The sequence below is a fragment of the Canis lupus genome, chromosome 11 (assembly GCF_048164855.1).
Source record: "Canis lupus baileyi chromosome 11, mCanLup2.hap1, whole genome shotgun sequence".
Lineage (NCBI taxonomy): Eukaryota > Metazoa > Chordata > Mammalia > Carnivora > Canidae > Canis > Canis lupus.
In genome coordinates, this window is record NC_132848.1 from 26,085,399 (window position 1) to 26,105,320 (window position 19,922).

Genomic DNA, 19,922 nt, shown 5'->3' on the forward strand with positions numbered 1-19,922 from the left:
CCTCCTCCTGCCCGCAGGGCTGCCCTGAGGCCCCCCCACCCCCAGCTCTTCACCTGGAGGAGGGCCCGCCTCACTATCTCTTCTGGCTTTTGAGGAATCCAAGGCTCAGAAACCTCAGGACAGGAAAGAGCCAAGAGTCCACAGTCCCACCTGCAGCGAGGGCTCCTAGGGCTTGTAGGGGAGACAGTCCTCGCACCCTCAACTGGGGGTGAGGTGCCCCCGGGGCCTATCCTGCAGCTGTGTAGAGAGCCAGGGGAGGAGGGTGGGCGCTGAGTCACCGAGCCTGCAGACTCCTAAAAGGATCAGATTCCTGGGCACATGGGCCACCCACAGCTACCCACCCTGGTGACAAAGGCCCGAACTGGGCTTTGCTGGGAGGTGGGTGCAACCCCTGCTCATTTTCAGTCCCAAGGACCCTAGGTCTCCATCCCAAGGGGCACGAAGCTGAGGCTATGGGTAGGGCCTGGGCTGGACCTGCTGTAGCTGGGCCTCCTGGCTGCTCTGGCCCTTGGGGCAGTGGAGCTGCTGGGACCGCCCTCCTGTGACGGGGGCGGCTCATTTCTCAGCCAGGTCCGGTCGCAGACTTTGCCCTCCTTGACCCTGGCCCATCCCCAGTCACTTGTCTCCTCTTCCAGCCCGCTGCTCCTCGAGGTCTTACCCCTCGTCACTCACAAGGTACGGAGCTGTAAACCGGTACTTTGTGTGTCGTACCACTGACCCTGGCCAACAGGCATGTGGGGACTCAAAGGCAGAGACTGTCATCCCTGTTGTGCACACATGGCAAGAGGCTGAGGTGATGTCTCTCTGGGTGACCCAGCTAGGATGTGACTTGCAGGCCCGGGAGGGGACACTAGGGGGCAGCCCACCCAGGAGGGGAGGGATTTATCCTGGAGGCGGAAAACACGCCCGGGCTTAGCACCCAGAGTCCGAAACCACCGCAGCCATGAGCAGCCGGCTGTGTCCTGGACAGTGACCTCTGACCCCAGCAGCTCCTCCGGCTGCACTTTTATCCCAGACCCCGTCCCAGCCCTGCACTGTTGGGAAAGGGCCGCGTGAAGCCTTCCAGGGGCCTCTCAGCAGAGGGAGGGCATCCTCCGTCCCGGACCCACCAGAAGCCCAGCCACGCAGCCACCTGGCTGGTCATGACAGCAGTCACGCTACAGACCCTCACACGCCTCATGCTGGGTGGTACCAATCTGTGTTTATTGAATCACCTACATCCAGGACACAGTGAATGATTCCATATCAAGGAAGCCATAGGTGTATCCCCGTCAGTGAAAAACCACCCCCTCCCGCCCCTAAACACTAATGAGAAAAGGCACGGTATATACACATGACACAAGGGCTGGCTCACCCGGCGGGCACAGGCCACAAATTAGTGTGTGGGGGGATGGGGAGCAGGGAAAGACGGGTTCAGTCCAAGCTGAGCCACCTCAGCCCACACTTGGCGTCAGGGCAGCCCCTGCCATGTGCAACCCCCAGTCCATGCGGGGCGGGGGGGGGGGGGGGGGCGGGGGGGGGGGCGGGAGGAGAGGCCCTGCCCTCTCTCTACCCCCACCCAGCCTGAGGTGGGAGGCGCACAGGCGGCCCCTCTCCGCCTCCCAGCAGGCTCTGGGGTCTCAGGCAGTCCTTGGGTCCTGGTAGAAACAGCCTCGGGGGAGGCACCAAGCCAGGGATCCAAAAAAGGGGATGCACTCTTCCTCCCAGGACCCCTAGGAAGGTAGAGAGCCTCATCACTAGCGTCCACCTCGCGGAGGGCCCTGTCCCTGGGGAGGGACTGGGGGTTGGTCCCGGCCACCCCCGCTTATTTTCAGGTCATGAATTAGGGATAAAAATCGGCCGTGGAGGTAGGAATTGGGGTGGGAGGGCCTCTGGTCCTCAGTCCTGATGGGTGGCTCCGTCTCTCCCAGCCCCCCGGGGCCTACCCTGAGCTTGGGCTGCCATCCCAGGGGGCGGGCAGTGGGAAGGAACAGGACAATTAAATACGATACCATTTATTTTTTAAAAAAATTAAAAAATAATGCCAACATTATTTCATCCAAGCCCAGGCCTGCCCCCTCCCGCCGCTCACTTGCCTCCCCAGGGCTGGGCTCCCCTCCTTCCCCCGCTGTCCTGTGTAATGAGGAGAAAACAATGAACTGGCTTTGTCAGGCACAGGGGAGGGGACACAGACCCAAGGAGAGAAATAAAGATGCCACAGCAGCTCAGCCCTGCATCACGGCAAACCCAAGCACATGGATATAAAAACATCTGTATAAAAAGGGGGAAGGGGCGAGGGGGCACCGAGCCGTGGGTGAAGCACTCTAGTGCCCAGGGGCCTCCGTCCCCCACAGGGAAAGCCTGATAAAAAACAAGGAAGCAGGAGAGAGGTGTTCAGAGAGAGAGAAGCTGGGGAGGGTGGCGGGCTGGGGGCAGGGGGCCAAGCAGCTTGGGAGCCCGCCTGCTCTCCCGTCAGGGAACTCAGCTCCTGCCTCCACCCTGGCTCTCTTCTCCCAGACCCACGGGGCCCTGGACCACAGGCACCTTCCCGCAGCAGCTTTGGGGCTCTGCCCAGGGGCCTGCCAGGCTCCGGTGGTCCAAGGGCCTCGGCAGGTGACAGCTCCGAAGACAAGGCTCAGCCCACCCCTCCCAGAGCGAGCAGGGAGAGAGAGACCGCTGGACAGGGAGGAGGGAGAGACTCAGAAGGAGGAGGGAGAGGGAGGCGGGGCGCTGAGGGGACAGCGCCCGGGGGGTCAGGAGGCGGCGATGGCCGTGCCGCCCCCCAACTTGACAATCATCTGCTGGCAGTCGTTGCAGGAGCGTCGGTCACCCGCCTTCTCCAGGGTGCGGGCCGCCTCAGCCAGCAGCACCGCCCGCTGGCCGGGGGAGGACAGGAAGGACAGGGGAAGGTGGCGGCAGGCCAGCAGGATGGCGGTGGCCCGCTCTCGCTGTCCGGGCCAGGTGTCCACCTCTCCTGTGGGAGTGAGCAGAGACGGACAGGAACCACTCACCCAGAGCCCTCCGTGATGCAGGCGCTGCTGCAAGGGCTTGCTGTGGGCTCGCTTATTTAACCTCGGCCCACTCAGGACGGTAGGCTCTGGTGCTCCCCTGGCTCCCGGAAGACAGGATGTGTGCGTGGCTAGCACCCCACATGGTGTGGCTCCAGGGCCCCGCACTGGGACAGTGTCTCCAGCCCTCCTGTCCCCACTCTTGAGGCTGGAGCCACAACCCGACCAAACTCCGGCCCCACAGGTTCGGGATCCTTCCCAGCAGCCCACGGAACCAGGCCTCAGCTGCTTCCATTCTCACACCACCTCTGAGACTCTGTAGGTGAGGACGTTCCCTGGGGCTCTGCCAAGGTAAGTGCTGGGCTGGGGCCCCACTTCCTCCCTCCCCTTCCTCCCTCCCCCACCAGGCCTAGAGCTGGGGCACAGGCACACTCACCGAAGGCACACTCACCGTGCTTGGTGCTCTGAGCAGTCCGCCGGCGCAGACTATGCTCCAGTAGCTGGTGGGTGCGGGTGGGGCTGGCTCCTGCCATCAGGCGCACAGTGGCTTCATGCAGGAACACCTGGGGGGTGCAGAGGGGGCCGCCTGTTTGTTCCCCCTTAGGTGCCTCTCTCTCGGCATCTTGTCTGCCACCCCCCATGGCCCTTCCCTCCACACCCCCTGCCCGGCTCTCCCCTGGGAAGTAACCACTGTCCTCACTCTGCCCTCCGATCCAAGCCAGACCCCTGGAGGAGCAGCAGGGAGACTGAGTCAAAAAAGAAGCAAAGGAACTGCTCCCCTCTCCTGGAGACAAAGAGCACTGACATGCCCCCCGGGGTCAGAGGACCAGAGGCCTGGGTGCAGCCTCAAGTCCTGGAGGGGGTGGGGGGGGGTCGGCTGGAGGAGAGGGAGAGCTGGGCTGGCACCAGGGAGTTTCCTTCAGAAAGCGAGGCCTGAAGAAGGTTTCCAGGTGAAAGTGCCGCTCTTCTGTGAACACAAGTCATTGGGGAACGGGAGGCAAGGCCTAGATCTGTAATTCTCTAACATCTCAAGGCTCCTCCCTACCTTCATGTCTCCATCTGTGGGGAGGGTCTGGGGTGCTACCCAGGAAGGCCATGGAGGGGGGGTGGAGGGGGGAGCCGCTAAAGAGATCAGCAGTGGGGGAGGTAGGACGGCAATGGTGCTTCACGAGGAGGAGGCCTTTGATGGCCCCTGAGCAGATCAGAGGCCCCTGAAACTTGGGGCGCACTTCCTCTTCTCCCCAGCGAGGGTTGGGTCAGTGCTGACTATGGATGTCTGCCCACTGTCTGCCCTGGCTCACCCCACACAGTGGCCAGTGCAACCCTGAGTGGGCCTGATGAGCAGCCTTGCTTTCTCAGGCCCTTCCTATCTCACTGATGCTTTTGGCGTTTTCACTTGAATTTTTAGAAAATAATTCAGGCAAGAATATGTTGAGTACATTACTCTAATTAGCAATAAAAATAAAACACACAAAAAAAGTATTTGGGTCCAATAAGCCCAATTATACAGCTACCCTCGGAGACTTCTCAGATCCCGTGGCCACCACCAAGGGGGTGCTGCGTGCAGCCAGGAGGCAGAACCAAAGCCCCCAGTGGCTCAGAAAAGAATTAGATGAAGTTGTAGGGTGATTTTCTCACTCTGATACCAGTTAGAAAAACCAGAGTAGAGCCTCGTCCGTGCCCTTCCCACCCATGCCAGTGTTTGACCTCGGAGGGCCAAGGCTGCGGCCCCACACTGGGCCCCCCGGGTTCCAGGGCCTCTGCCTGCCTTCCCCTGGCGGCCGGTGCGCCTCACCTTGCGGTATGCTGGGCGGAAGCCGTGAGCCAGCCTGCGTAGGCTGCCCAGGTCCCGCTGGAAGCCAGCCAGTTCAGCACCTGATGCGTGGTACGTCTCGCCCAGAGCCTGGCTGGCGCCTGCCTGCTTTTGCCAAAGTGCTGTCCTCAGTGACAGTAGCAGGTCACAGGTCAGGAGCTGGACCACCTGTGTGATGAGCCACAAGGGAGAAGGGTGACCGGCCCGTTGCTGGGACAGGCCCCGCCCAGCCCGCCACTCAGCAGCTCCGGGAGGAAGTGGAGTGTCCCCGAGGAGTAGCAGCCTGGAAGACACTCTGCAGAGAACAGCTGATGGGCGAACTCGAGTCACGGCACCTAGTCCTTCTCGTGGCCCCGGGTGGGAGATCTGTTCTTCCCATTCTGTGGATGAGGAAGTGAGGCCCAGAGAGGGGCAGTAGCTTGTGTGTGGGATACACACGGGGCAGGGCCAGGAAATAAATCTGACAGGATCTGACAGGAAGGCTGGGGTTCCTCCCACCTCGCAGGAGCATCCCATGGCTGGCCTGGAGGCTGAGATACACAAAAGGTGCCACGGCCCTGCCAGTACAACAAGTAGGATCAAAGGGCCTGAAATGGCAGCATAGCCAGGGGATGGAGGAGGGGAAGGAGGAGCGGCTCACTCCAACAGAAGGCAGCAAGGCTTAGCCCAGGTGGTCCCTGCAGCTGGGGAAACAGGAGCCCAAGAAGGCGGAACCACGGAGCCATGGAATGCTTGGGTTTGGACCCACTGACCTAAACCAATTGTGGTTTTGCCACTGACCAGCACACGACTGAAGCTCTCAGTCTCCTCATCCACAACATGGCACCACAGGCTGTTGTGTTACAAGAGAGCACTGTTGTGGGTACCATGCCCAGCCTTGGGAAGTACTGTAAATGCCAGCTGCTATTGGGCACGGATGCCACAGGTGTGGGGCACGGTAGAGAGATCCTCTTGTCTGCACGACACCCACGAGGCTGGGCTGCCTGCCTGCCTGGCTCCCACCAGCACCAGGGTGAGGAGACAGCCCAGTCGTTTTGGAGAGGGGTCACATGTGGACTCCCCCAGGACCTTCCTCTTCTTCTTTTTTTTTTTTTTTTTTAAGGACCTTCCTCTTCTTGCCCCTTCACCAGGGCACTGGACCCACCCTGGACCCTGCTTCATGTCCGCTCAGTGCCCCTGACCCTTTGCCACACTGTTTTCTGGCTGATGACAGCCTCAAGGGGACACAGGTAAGGCTTTCCTCTTCAAACAAAACCTGACATTTCTAAGAGGTGAGTGTTGGGGGAGCACCTCTGGGCAGGGGTGGCAGCCTGGGTTGGATTCTGTCCTTTGAGAGATGCCATGATCCAGGGGGTCTCTTTCTTCCCGGCCCATTCTCCCATAAAGAACCACCACCCGAGGGTGCTACGGCCTCTCTCATGTTCCCCAAACTCAGCTGAGACTACCCGGTTCCCTCACGAAGACAAACTCTACAGGAGACCAGCAGAGGACAGGTGCAATGTGAGATGTGGCTCTTCCACGGGCCTGTGCTCTTGGGCCCTCTCTGCACGTTGCCTGTCCTGCAGGGCGGGCCCGCTTCCTGGGTTCACCCCAGTATCTGAGACCACTGACCACCTCTAGCCATAAATGCCAGGCTGGCCACTCGGGACCAAACCTCGGTGAGTCTCAGAGTCTGACCATAGCTCGCCCCTCCCTCTATGGAGTAAAACCATGCCCCTCCTGAGGGAGCAGGTGACGTTTTGCTTTTAGTTGTGTGCATTCCTTCCCTCCCCTCTCCCAGGATGGCCATGCCTCGGGGTCCAACACTGACAGCAGTGCCCTCTAACAAGGCATAGGGAGAAGTCTCTCGAGGGCCAGGCAGGCCTCCATGATGCACTGTGGAAACATTGCACGGGTACCGCCAGAACATGCAATGCAACTACAATGCACCACAGCTGCCCGCTAGGAGGTGCCCGTCTGGCCACGGAGTGTCCGGGGTGGTCAGTCAGCTCAGGCTGCGTGTGTGGCAGGTAGGCGCCCATTCGCAGGCTGGCCCTCAGCAGCCTGGGGGAGTTGTGCAAGTGGCCTGGAGTAAACGCAGAGCCCTGGCCAGCAAGATCTGGGACCCAGCAAACTCAGCAAAAGTGCAGGTGAAAACATGCTTGCCTGAAGGACTCAAAGGGGCCCCGACTGAGCCAAGAGGCTATGTTTGGGGGAAAGGGACAGGTGGCTGGTTTGTCTCCTACGTAGCCCCACACACTGGGTCCGAGTGCTCTTACCCACCACAGCTAAGCACCTCCCCGAGGCACCAGACAAGCCCCACTCACGTGGTTGAGGGTGAGGTCGCAGGTGGCCCCGCTAACGTTGAGGCTGCTCCACAGGTGGCCGCTGGCCCTCTCACAGTGGCAGAAGGAACTCTGCTGCCCATCCGCCTTCCCCAAGAGTGAGGTGTGCATGGCTCTGCAGGTGTGGAAGACGGCCTTCACCAGGGGGCTCCTGGCCAGTGAGAGGGAGGCAAGAGGCAAGAGGTCAGTGAGCATCACCGGGGTAGCACGAGGAGGAGCCTGAGCTGGTGACACGTGGGCCTGTCCACTCCAATGCTGCCATGATGACCCCAGATCCGAAATACCAGCCCTGGATGAGGACGGGCACCTCCTTCATCCAAGGAATGCTGGCAGAGCCCAGGCCTGGCGATGCAGCGGTGAACAACCCAAGTCCCTGCCTGCGGGCACGCACTCTAGCACAGGAGTCAGGTAATAAATGCACTGGACACTGAAGATGGGACGCCAGGTGGTGTAAGCGCCAGGAAGGAAAGTCAGGCAGAGGAAGGAAGAGGCATCTTATAAAGGATGGTGGTCAAGGATGTCCTCTCTGGAAAAGTGATTTTAGCGGAGACCTTAACAAACAGAGGAGTGAGCTGTGTGGCTTTCTAGGGAGGATTCCGGGCAGAGGAGCAACAGGTGCAAAAGCCCCGAGTCTCTGACACACCGGAGAATATCCGGGGGCCAGCGTGGCTGGAGGGGAGGAAACAAGGAGAGCAGAAGGAGGGCAGGCCCTTCTCAGCCCAGCCGTGGCCCTGTTCCCCACTCCCACCCCCACCTCTGCCTGCTACAGGATGTGGGCATGCGGAGCTCACCTCCTTCCCTTTCACATTCCTGTGCCTCTGTTGGCGTGGATGCAGGGGCGTGCCCGTTCTCACCAGCCTGTCTCCTGAAACTTAGTCCTCCTGCTGTGCCCCTGGGCTGCCTTCTCCTGTCCTGCCCCCTATTAGCCTCCTCTGGGTGCCCACTGAGTCAGGCCCTTCGTACCCACCTCCGGTTCCCCTGACACCAACTTGTGGTTGATGGGCCTCCCTCCCTCTGGCCCAGACACCTCCCGGGGAAGAGAGGCGCCGGCTGCCTCACGGAAGTCACGGCTGGCCTGGCAAAGGCAATCGCACCAGGTGCCCACAGGAGAAGAGCCTGTGCAGGTCTGGCCACTATCTACCCGCTCCTGGCTGTAATTTGCTCGTGTTCCCTGCTGCCTCTCAGAGCCTAGAACCCAGCTGGCACTGAGGGGGCCCTCAGTTAAGCATCCACCAAATAAATGATGGAATCATGGAAGAGGTCCAGGAGGCCCGGAAACAGGGCATGTGGCCAAGAGGAAAGGATCAGAGACTTGGGCTCAACCACCAGGACTGTCACTAAGGAGCCATCTAACCGTCAAACAATCTATAAAGTGGCCAGAGTCCCACTTGCTGCCACCTCTGGGGGCATAAAGTATTGACTCCATGATTTGCACCTGCTGAGGGGCCATCCCCTCAGAAGCTGGGTGTTCAACTCTCTAGAGAAACTAGTGTCTTTTCATAGAGCAGACTGGGGAGAGGCTGGGGAGGGTGGGGGTGGGGTCCCACAGCATCATTATCCCTAAGGACCCCAGGGTGACTGAATTCTGGGTGAGGCATGTCTGCTGAGGGTCTTAGCTTGATGCCAGGGCTCTGCTGCTCACATGAGGGGATTTTGGACAATTTCCTGCCATGTCCTCAGACACACTGGCTGGGAGACAACACACACAGGGTAGGGTGCAAGGTAGGTGCTGACAGATCGGGGTGCCGACAACAGGTTACTTAAGTGAAATGGGGGTGTCAGACCTATCTTAGAGAATCTTTTTTTTTTTTTTTTTAAGATTTTATTTATTTATTCATAGAGACACAGGCAGAGAGAGAAGCAGGCTCCATGCAGGGAGCCCGACGTGGGACTCAGTAACAGGTCTCCAGGATCACACCCCGGGCTGCAGGTGGCGCTAAACCGCTGTGCCACCAGGGCTGCCCTACCTTAGAGAATCTGCCTAGACATTCTTTTCTCAGCTCTTTCCTGCTCTCCTGGTTAATAGTCTGCTTGACAGGAAATGTTCCAGCCTTGGCTCAGAGGACAGGACCTGCTGGAGCATTTTACTATTTCTCTGGGGTTGCAGAAGATGTTAGGGACACTCAGTCAGAAACAGCCAGTGTCAGCAGGCGGTGCCAAAGGCATCCAAGAGGCAGGCGTGAGTCTCCCAGGAGGAAGGTCAAAAGCTCTCCAGTCATGCCTTGTGCTACAGGCCCAAGGCCCTTTGAGTGATGGCTAAGGTGGGTAGAAGGAAAATGGGTCCAGTGCTGGCCACAAGAGAGGGATCCTCGGGGCCCCTCACAGCCCGTGCTGGCTGGGAGCCACCTTCCATGAGCTTCCAAGGATGCCAGGAGCCACACTGCCCTCCCTCTAGCTTGTGGCTCCACAGACAATGGGGGAGGTGGCCCTGGAATCAGTAGATAGCTGCAAGGACAGCACAGGCACGGACGGGGTGCTTGCCAAGCTTGGTGTCTCCATGCCGCCCTCTTCCGCTGGCTCTCTCCTTCCATCTATCATGTAGTCCCTGGGCTGCCTGACCTTTCACTCCAACGACCACTCAGACTTGCCTGTTCCTGCTAACACAGAACAGTGGGCCTGGCACCCCTGGCTTTAGGGAATCCCCTGGAAAGAAGCAAGTAAGTCGTCAAGAAGGCTTACGTACTCTGTTACTTCCAGGGCTTTGGGGACACGCTCTACTTCGGTAAAATGAGTGCGTACAGCTGCGTCGTCTCCCTGGAGCCAGCTGATGGCCACAGTGATGGCGGATGTCCACCACCGACAGATGACATCTGGACCTAGGAGGGAATAGTACCAAACATTACTCTAGCACCATAGACCTCCGGCACTCAGCCTGGCTGCCTGCGCCGTGTGCACGAGCCATCACTACCATCTGGTAATGGGCTGGGGACCTTTGGGTTGCCCTCTCATGCAATTCTGGTGGGACACGAGTCAGTACCATCTTTTGGAAAGTGTTTGGCAATCTGTATGGAGAGCCTTAAAGATGCTCACTCCTATTAATCTAGTAATCCCATTTTGGGCAAGCTATCACAAAAAATTGGCCTAAATAGAGAAAAAAAGTAGAATAAAGATGTTTACTATAGTATAATTTTTTAAAAAAGATTTTATTTCTTCATGAGAGACACAGAGAGAGAGGGGCATAGACAGACACAGAGGGAGAAGCAGGCTCCATGCAGGGAGCCCGATGTGCGACTCGACCACGGGACCATGCGACCATGCCCTGAGCCAAAGGCAGATGACGCCCAACTACCGAGCCACCCAGGCATCCCTGTAGTATAATTTTTAAAAAAGATTTGAGAGAGAGAGAGAGAGAGAGAGAAAGCACATATGCACACGAACAGGGAGGAGGGGCAGAGGGAGAGAGAGAATCAAGCAGATTCCTCTCCCAGCAATCTCACCACCCTGAGATCATGACCTGAGCCAAAATCAAGAGTCAGATGCTCAACCAACTGAGCCACCCAGGTGCCCCTGTAGTGTACTTTTTCAGTAAAATGCTGGAAACCTGAATCTCTAAGAGTCATGAAAAACGGGGCTTCTCAAGTGTTTGCAGTAAGAAGCTCTTGTTAGAATCTTTAGTGTTTCCCTATCAGAGGCTCAGTTTTCTCAGCTGCAGGACGACGGTGCTAGTGGTCTCACAAAGCCAGGGGTGGGTGGTGGGTGGGGGGCGGAAGTGTTAAGTAAGATAAAAGGTGGAAGAGCCTTGCTTCTTTAAAGCTAGGCCATCCGGTTAGGGATCATGATGGGGCAGCTCCTTTTTTCTGAAATCCTTTCCTCCCTGGGGAGAATGGCCAGGAGAGAGCTTGACAGCCTCTGTCTCCCAGCAGCCTCGAAACAGCTGCTAGGCCATCATCCTGATGGCAGTCGAGAGATGGAAACAAAGAATGTCCTGGTGCCAATTCAGTCAGTGGCTTGCACCAGCTCAACCAATGGGTAGCTGCAGAGCAGTACAGATACCTGGATCAAAAAGTCTCTTCAGCAGACAGCGTCAGACCCAAAAGCAGCCCTGGGACCACTGTGCATCAGAGAGTGAGCCGCCACTACTTGGACCACTTGCTGCCCAGTCTGGGTGTTTGGGAAGATGTCTGCCCCACTCGGCTAGGGCCCGGGAAATATATTCACTGTTCACCGTCATACTTTGAGGAGAATCATTATTTCCTATCTCCAGAATCCCACCTAGCAGGGTAACTATGGGTGGGGGCTACGTGTGGGCCACAGACCAGGGAAGAGTCTCCGGTGCATACTCATCACTGCCCTGGAGCCCCTGGGACAAAGGGGCTGTGAGGAGTGAATTAAGCAACATGAGGCCCGCAGAGCCACCCTGTAGGGTGCTTACCAAGGGCCGACTTGAGCACGGAGCTGCTGGAGAAGGGCGGGGTCACAATCCCCACAGAGTCCACAAAAGAATTCAGTAATTTCAGGTACTCCAGAGCATTAGAGAATTCGCTAGAGAGAAAAGAAATGGCTTTACTGTATATTGGGATGTACAGAAGGCCCACCCTTGTGGCTGGCACCTGTGCCCCAGTTCTGAAAGCCAGTGGCCATTGTGGCCCCTTACCCAGCCCTCACCAAGCACACCCTGAGCCCTGCCCCCAATGCCAGTCAGTCTCCACAGGCCTTCTTTGCCTGTCCCTGGGTCGCTCCTGATGCTCCAGCCTTTCTCTTTCTGACTCCTCCCCTCAAGGCCTAATTCAAACATCATCTCCTCCCACAAAGCTGCTGATGTCACAGGACAGAACTGCCCTCCCTGCCCTGCTCACGTGCACTCTGGGCAGGACCTGGGCTTTGTAGGGCAGTGACCCTGGCACCTGTCTGCCCTAAAGGTCTTGTTACTCTGAGGAGGAAAGACCATGCTCAATTGCTGTGTAAGAGAAAGAAACTGCTTGGCACACTGCGTCCCCCAGACGGCTGCCTTTTGCTCAGCCTTCCACATTCTACTCCTATGCCCCCTACAGGCCACCCCTCCCCACCCCAAAAAGCAGAGCAACCTAGCCACATCTCTGATCTGCTCCAAGAACTGCCTCTGCTTGGTGGAGGTATGGGGAAAGGAGGAGGGGAAAAGCAGCACACTTGGCGTGAGAGAGCAAAGAGGTCAGGTCAGAGCTCACTTGGGACTCTCACAGGGCTCCCAGGTTTGAGAAAAAAAGACCAAGGAATCATTCCATTTCCCTGCAGACCCTGCACAAAGGCTTGTTTCCTGCCAGGTGTGTGAGCCTGGCAGATGACCAAGGCAGGGGCGCATCCGGGGAACGTTACCAGCTCTCTTCTTCCTGGTCTCCAGCCTTCTTCTTGGCCTGAGGCTTCACCAGTGATTCAACTGCTCGCTCCAGTAGGTTCTTGCAGAAGGCCTGGTGGACCTGTGCGATGGGGTCAGCTGAAGAAGAGGGGAAAAGCCAAAAGGGTCAGCTGGTCTTATCGTGAGCCCATTTTGTCTTTGCAGAGAAATAAAGGGTGGGGAGAGGGACCTGAGGAACAGCTCTCCTCTCTGAATGAGGATCAAAGCCCCTTCTCAACCAAAGTCTGGAACCACCCTGTTAGGTGGCCGGAAGGTGGTGGAGAGGTGTGTGGTGCTGTCTCCTGGCATAGTACTTAGTACTTCAAGGTTGGGGCTGCAAGCCTCATCAGTAAACAGAAAATGGGAGGGACAGTCAGCCAAGGAGAACAAGGATGTGGCCACTGCCTTGACATGACACAGAAGACCTGTTTTCCAGACCTCTGTGGCCAGCGATGGTCTGCAGTGCTTGCAACAGCTGTCATTACCAAGTCCCCAATGGCAGGCCTGAAGCAGGGTGGCAGCAGCCCCTTCCTTCCCCTCACACGTGTAGATGTGGGGGCCTCCATCTGACAAGGATGGGGAGGCAGGGCACATTCTGGGCAATGAGGCCTAGAAAGAGCCTGTGCGAGGCGAGAAGGCCTGTGAAGTCTGAAGTGTAGACAAAGCAGACTGTGGGGATGGAGTTGAGACTAAGTATTGCTTTCACTTTTATCCTTTCTTTTTATGTCATGCACCATTCTTATATTGAGCAAAAAGTTATCATTAAAAAAAGGGGGTAGGGATCCCTGGGTGGCGCAGCGGTTTGGCGCCTGCCTTTGGCCCAGGGCACGATCCTGGAGACCTGGGATCGAATCCCACATCGGGCTCCTGGTGCATGGAGCCTGCTTCTCCCTCTGCCTGTGTCTCTGCCTTTCTCTCTCTCTCTCTCTCTCTGTGACTATCATAAATAAATAAGTTGAAAAAAAAAATTAAAAATATATATAAAAAAAAAGAAATTTAAAAAAAAAAGGGGGGGGGGTAGCAGAGGCTCACACACAGACCATACCTGCAGAACATGCCTCACTCTCCCCAGGCTCCCACTTTAGAGCACGCGGGGAGCAGAAAGCCACTGGCTGCTCAAGTCTGAGAGTGGGACAAGTCGCCTCCAATCACTGTCAAACGCCAGGGACTGCAAGCCAGTGTCTCCTCTGCTGCCTGGAGCCCTGTCGCCACCACCACTGAGCACTTGATGACCGCTTGTCATCTACTGCTCTCTAACTGCTCCTTATACACATCTGCTTTCCAGGGGGCCCAGAAGGCGGGAGCCAGCGAATAGTAACTCCACACATCCTTCCTGTGTGTCTCCAAAGCAGCCAGAACGAGGGCAAGAACAGGGTGGGGAGGTATGGACCACAGGCTTTGAATGTCAGAGACAGGCAAGCTGCATACCGAGCCTAGCTAACCAGGCTTGTGGCGTCCCCGAGCTTTGGGGAAAACAAGACTGAGACCACCTGTGTCCCCATGTGTTTGGAGCACAGTCCCCCTGAAGTACTGGTGGCTCTCGTGGCTGCTGCCAATCCCCAGTGGCTGCAGAATTCTCACCTGGGTTCCTCTGAGCACAGTAGAGACTCTCCTTGGCAGCTGACTTCACCGACCAGCTCCGCTCCATGAAAAACTTCTGGCCCAGGGGGTGGCACAGCCAGCGCAGTGAGTCAGGGACGGCGCTGCGCTCCGGGCCACACAGGCTCTGGGCTCTACTGAGGAAGTAGCTCTGTGGACAGACAAGGACCAGGGGTGATTTCAGGGTGGCAGAATGCTGGCTGCAGCCACCCTGGGGTCATCAGAAAGCATGACGATGGTGGAAATAGGCTGGGGAAAGAGCAGCGGGAGGGGCGGGAACCCCACCCCCATCCCCGGGAGTAAACGCCACCAGTGAAACTAGAGCAAGTGGCTCTAGTAGAGCCTGCCGGGCACGGTGACCAGGCACAGCCTGCAGCAGGAGGGATGGACAGGGTTTCAGGGTACCTGTGGGGACCTGTGGCACCCTGCCCTGCTCCGTCTGCCTCACCCCTCCTGGAATCTCCCTCTGGCCCTGCTGGCATTCAACCTGCAGGGATCGGGAGGGGGTGGATCGTGGGGGAGAGGTCACAGGGGCCCCCCAGCTGCATTTCCACCTGCAGCCCTGTGAGGGCCTGTGTCCCAGCCAGGTGGCCCCTTGGATCCTGGGGCTTTTCCTTCTCTGTCCTTTCTATTACTTATCTCTTAGGATATTTTTAGGCAAAACTGTGTTCTGCTTTGACTGATTTTTCATCTCTTTTAGTTCTGAGTATGAAGAGTATAGAAAAGGCACACAGCAAGTGGCTAGTGTTATTTATGTCACAGTTACACTGGAAGGCACCAAAGTGAAGGGTAGCAGCCCCGAGGCTTGTCTAAGGACCCAAGCAGGCATGTATGCATATGATGATGTCTCCCCCCCACCCCCAGAACTGCCCCTGAAGGGCTTTATTTAACCCCCTAAAGGGACCACCACATCGTCCCTAGACGATTCCTGGATGTGAACACCAGCATGAGAGGGAAGGCCAGGAAAGACTTTGAGAGCCTCTTCGCTGGGCAGCTCGAAGCCAGTGCCCTCATCTTCCAGGATCCTCCTCTACCTGCAGGTAAGAGGCTCCCAGGAAGAACTGCAGACACGCTGTCTCTCCATGTTTTCAGAAATCCTGTCAATTACTGAGTGAGGATATTGTTACTCTAAAACCCATGATTTCCAACCCATAAAACTGCTCAATGCAGGCTCATCTGAATGAGGAGCTGAGCAGAGAAGGATGGGAGGGAGGGAGGCAGAAGTACAACCCCCAGGGCTCAGGAAGCCCAGAGGGGCCACTGGGACATGCTCTCGGCCTTCGGCCTTCGCACTTCCTCCCTGGCGCCCATGATGAGGGCAGCGCCTCTGTGTCTGGTTCAGCGTGATGGGTCTGACCTTTACTGGGCTCTAAGTAGCCATCAGCTAATATAACGGCTTCAGAAGACTTGAATGCCAGGGTCAGAAATAGCACCGCCAGCCAGAGTGCCACTCAGGGAACAGACAGAGATGATGGACTCTCCTGGGGTGGGGGCGGGAGATCTGGAGAGTGCTGCCTGAATCTGAGAGAAAATGACCCTGGCCAAACTGCTCTATGGAGAAACTCTAGTACAATCACAAATCTTCCCCGAAGTCTCTCATCATGGGGCCAGCAGCACTAATGGCCTCCCCTACTCTTTGCAGACCGCTGTATTTGAGATGGGACACTGGAGAACAAGTGCGGAGGAAATCCATGACCACCTCCTGACTGTCAACAGAGTGCTTTCTGAATCTGAGCCGGTAACTGCAGTGGAGGAGCCTGAACTGAACAGAGGTTAGGGGTGGGGTGGTGGCAATCCCGGGGCCTCTGAAGTCAGAGAACCTTCTACCACTTGCCTGATAAGCAAGGGAGCAGGGCGCTGCTTCAGGGTAAACTGAAAACCACTGGTTCCTCAGAAGGGCCCAAACGTCACCAAATGAAGCAGCAATAAAGCCTGGTAGGTGGTTTTACAAGAGGAACCCAAGGAATGATTAAGGAAATCATTAAGTTAGAGTACATTTTAAAGCTTAATTCTTAAGAAAAACCTTAGTTTTAAGACATCTGTCTCAGCGCCCGTGCGTGTGTGTGTGTGAGAGCTGGAGTTTAGTGGTTTGAATTAATAAGACATATAAATCCTGGGATATAATCATCTACAGTATAATTTCTAGAAGGCAAACTGAAAGAATAACTTCTGTTGCTCTTTTAATTTTCTTGGCATTATCACTCTATGATAATTTCCCTAAATTCTTTTTTTTTTAAGATTTTATTTATTTATTCATGACACACACACACACACACACACACAGAGGCACAGACACAGGCAGAGGGAGAAGCAGGCTTCATGCAGGGAGCCTGACGTGGGACTCAATCCTGGGTCTCCAGGATCACGCCTTGGGCTGAAGGCAGCACGTAACTGCTGAGCCACCTGGGCTGCCCTAATTTCTCTAAATTCTACAGACACCAGAATCCACCCAAGCTAGGCCTATGAGCCCCCCTTCCTCTAACTCATCTGCTAACTGCCAAACTGAGCAGCCATGTCAGGAGACTCAGAACTGCTTAGATCCTGAGAGCCACCCCGAAGTCCCAATTCCACATTGTCTTCCCACACCAGGCTTACCCTATGGTTCTCAAACTGTGTGCCAAGGTACTCCCAAGCACCACAGGGAGCCTGCAGGTGCACCACTGGATATTTCACATTTCTGAGGTAAATATAGCCGTGCTCCACATGAGTCAGACACCACTTAAACTACTAAGTGGTGGTAGTTTGAAGTCTCGATGTGAGACTGCACAACCTTCCTTTGGATGATGTCATAGCTTCACGAAGCTGAGTTTTTAGAGGCTGTTGTAGTAAAAAGCAAGCTTTGGTGGTGTTACCAGAAGTTGGTGGTGCTACTCTGATTTCAAGGCTTGAGAAGGTTTGCAACACCCAACAGGCACATGTATATACCCCAGCAATTATTTACAGTTATCAAGAATAAAAATACAGGATGCCTGGGTGGCTCAGTGGTTCAGCGTCTACCTTTGGCTCAGGTCGTGATCCCAGGGTCCTGGGATCGAGTCCCACATCAGACTTTCCACAGAGAGCCTGCTTCTCCCTCTGTCTATGTCTCTGCCTCTCTCTGTGTTTCTCATGAATAAATAAATAAAAATCTTTAAAAAAATAAAAATACTATTTCTTCTTTCAACTTTGTGTCTATTTCTTTATTGGCTACTAAATTGTTAAGATCTAAATGTGTATTACATAACTAATTAATAAACAGAACAGTTAGGTATTTCTTTTAGCCCAGGGCAACCATGTAAAAATTACTGAGGACACAAAGGGTGCCATGAACGGAGAAAGACTGGGAACCTCTGGTTTAAACCATCTTCATAGAGGCCAGCCTTCTGCTTGCCCTCAAAGCCCGACTCATCTGCTAGCTGACTGAATTCAGCTGCATTTGACTGAATTCAAAGTTTCTTCCTCTTTAAGTACTGTCTGGGTCTGCTAGTCTGGCACCTCTCAAGAGAAGCCAACAGATGAAAGGGGTGGTTACTTTCCTAGAAATCAGTTCCTCTTCTTTGTCCACCTTACTGAAATGCAAATCTGGCAATACCATCGGTGTTCCAGATATTTATGCCCTCTGAGCGAGCTTGCCACTTTGAGAGATTTCACCTCAGGGGAGACTCATACAAGTGGGTGAGGAGAGTGTGTGGTGACACTGCCGGCAGCACCGTAACTGCATCTATTAGAGGCAACTGAACATGCCCCGGCAAACGTGCTAGAGTACCAGGTACCTCTCTGTGGAGTAAGGAGGTAGCAAAGAAAGAGGCCCACGGCTCATTGTTTGGTTGACAAAGCAAGTGGCAGAACAGGGTTTCTGGTAGGATCACATATTTTTTTAAAGATTTATTTGTTTATTTATGATAGACATAGAGAGAGAGAGGCAGAGACACAGGCAGAGGGAGAAGCAGGCTCCATGCCGGGAGCCCGACATGGAACTCGATCCCGGGACCCAGGATTGCGCCCTGGGCCAAAGGCAGGCACCAAACCGTTAGGCCACCCAGGGGTCCCCTGGTAGGATCACATTAAATAGATAATGCGTGTATGTTAGTACATGCAAGGAGGAAACTCCGAGGAAATACACAGTGACTGCTTACCCTTTGTTAGACACATCAGATGTTTTTGGGGAGAGGGGCTCATGGGCAGGGACAGTTTCAAGAGCACCATCTTCCTGATCCTCGGCTGCCACACATATACCCTCCTCAAGCAGGCTGAGTCCCTCTGAAGCGTAGCTGCGTCTTGGCAGTAAGGACAGTCAAAACCCCAGGGGGGGGGGCTTTCAGTATGATAGGATGATCTCAACATTTATAGGGGAAGGTAAAGGGCATAAACTAGTCACTAAAGCTAGAGGGCTGACACTTCCAGATATCAGACACATTAGAAGACTCAACCATTAGGGTGTGTGGTGGTGGTACATCCAGAAGCAGACTCGTTACACATGGGCACTTGATTTATGACAAAAGTGCCAGTTGGTCCAGTGGGGCAATGACAAGCATTTTAATAATAGAGCCTGGGGCAGGGAGATATCCATATAGGAAAAAAAGTAGATCTTGCATCTCTACCTTCACCTCACACAAAAGTCAATTCCAGGTGGATATGGGTTTGGGTGTGGAAACAGAAAGTACAGCGACTGGCAAAAAACCCAGTAGAGTGTCTGTAACTGAGACAGGACAAAAATGCACTGAACAGGACAGAAAGTGTCTGTGATAGGAAAGACTAAACGTCTGATTTCACGAACATTAACAACTTGTGCTCATCAACGGACATCATTAAGAGAGAGATTAGGCGGGACCCCTGGGTGGCTTAGTTCCTTGAAGGTCTGACTCTTGTTTTCGTCTCTGCTCATGATCTCAGGGTCGTGAGATAGAGCCCCAAGTCAGGCTCTGTGCTCAGGGTGGAGTCTGCTTGAGATTCTCTGCTCCTCCCCCCTTTCCCCCACCCCCGCTCTCTCTCTCTAATATAAATAGGGGCACCTGGGTGGCTCAGCTGGCTAAGCATTTGACTCTTGGTTTTGGCTCAGGTCATTATCTCAGTGAGGAGTCTGCTTGAGATTCTCTCTCCCTCTTTCCTCTCCCTGCTCGTGCTCTCTCTCAAATAAATCAATCTTAAAAAAAAAAAAATCTTAAAAAAAAAAGAGAAACTAGGCAAGCACAAGAGGGAGATACACACAAAGCACATATCCAACAAAGGATCAAAGCCAAAATAAATAACCTTGAATCAATAGACAGACATGTAAAATAAACAGGTAATACACTTGAACATGATTTTCACAAAAGAAATTATCCAAATGGCCAATGAAACGGTGCTCAACATCATTAATGCCCTGGAAATTACCAATGAAAACCAGAAAGGCCAGAAATGATACTATCATGTGTTTGGAGAGGATGTAGAACTGGAACTTTCTTTCATACACTGCGGGAGGAGTGGCAACTGGTATACCTGCTCTGGAAAACTGTTAGGGGGCAGCCCAGGTGGCTTGGCGGTTTAGCACCAACTTCAGCCCAGGGCCTGATCCTGGAGACCCAGGATCAAGTCCCACGTCGGGCTCCTTGCATGCAGCTTGCTTCTCCCTCTGCCTGTGTCTCTGCCTCCCACCCCCCGTCTCTCATTAATAAATAAAATCTTAAAAAAAAAAAAACAAAACTGTTAGGCGTTGTCTACTGAAGCTGAACATACGTGTAACCACTGACCTAGCAATACCATCTCTAGAAGTGCAATCACCTGCTCACCAAAGAACGAACAGGGATGTTCACAGCAGTGCTGTTCATAGTAACCAAGAATAGGAAACAACTCAAAAAGTCCATCTCTAAGTCTAGGCACAGAATGGAATACCGTAGAGCAATGAATCTTACACACGACACTGCGTGAAA

The 19,922-nt window shown here is 54.9% G+C and overlaps 1 protein-coding gene across 1 annotated transcript in view; it reads right to left on the reverse strand.

The window, feature by feature from the left end:
* Positions 1–1,181: 1,181 nt before the first annotated feature.
* Positions 1,182–19,922, reverse strand: part of SREBF2 (sterol regulatory element binding transcription factor 2) — a 62,304-nt gene continuing 43,563 nt past the window's right edge. Inside the window, exons 12-19 of the mRNA XM_072843739.1 lie at positions 14,017–14,185; positions 12,417–12,534; positions 11,497–11,606; positions 9,808–9,940; positions 7,107–7,275; positions 4,783–4,968; positions 3,439–3,550; positions 1,182–2,953 (exon numbers count right to left, since the gene is read on the reverse strand). Coding sequence (XP_072699840.1) covers positions 2,733–2,953; positions 3,439–3,550; positions 4,783–4,968; positions 7,107–7,275; positions 9,808–9,940; positions 11,497–11,606; positions 12,417–12,534; positions 14,017–14,185 — 1,218 coding nt within the window. The 3' untranslated portion in view covers positions 1,182–2,732. The remainder of the gene's footprint in view (positions 2,954–3,438; positions 3,551–4,782; positions 4,969–7,106; positions 7,276–9,807; positions 9,941–11,496; positions 11,607–12,416; positions 12,535–14,016; positions 14,186–19,922) is intronic.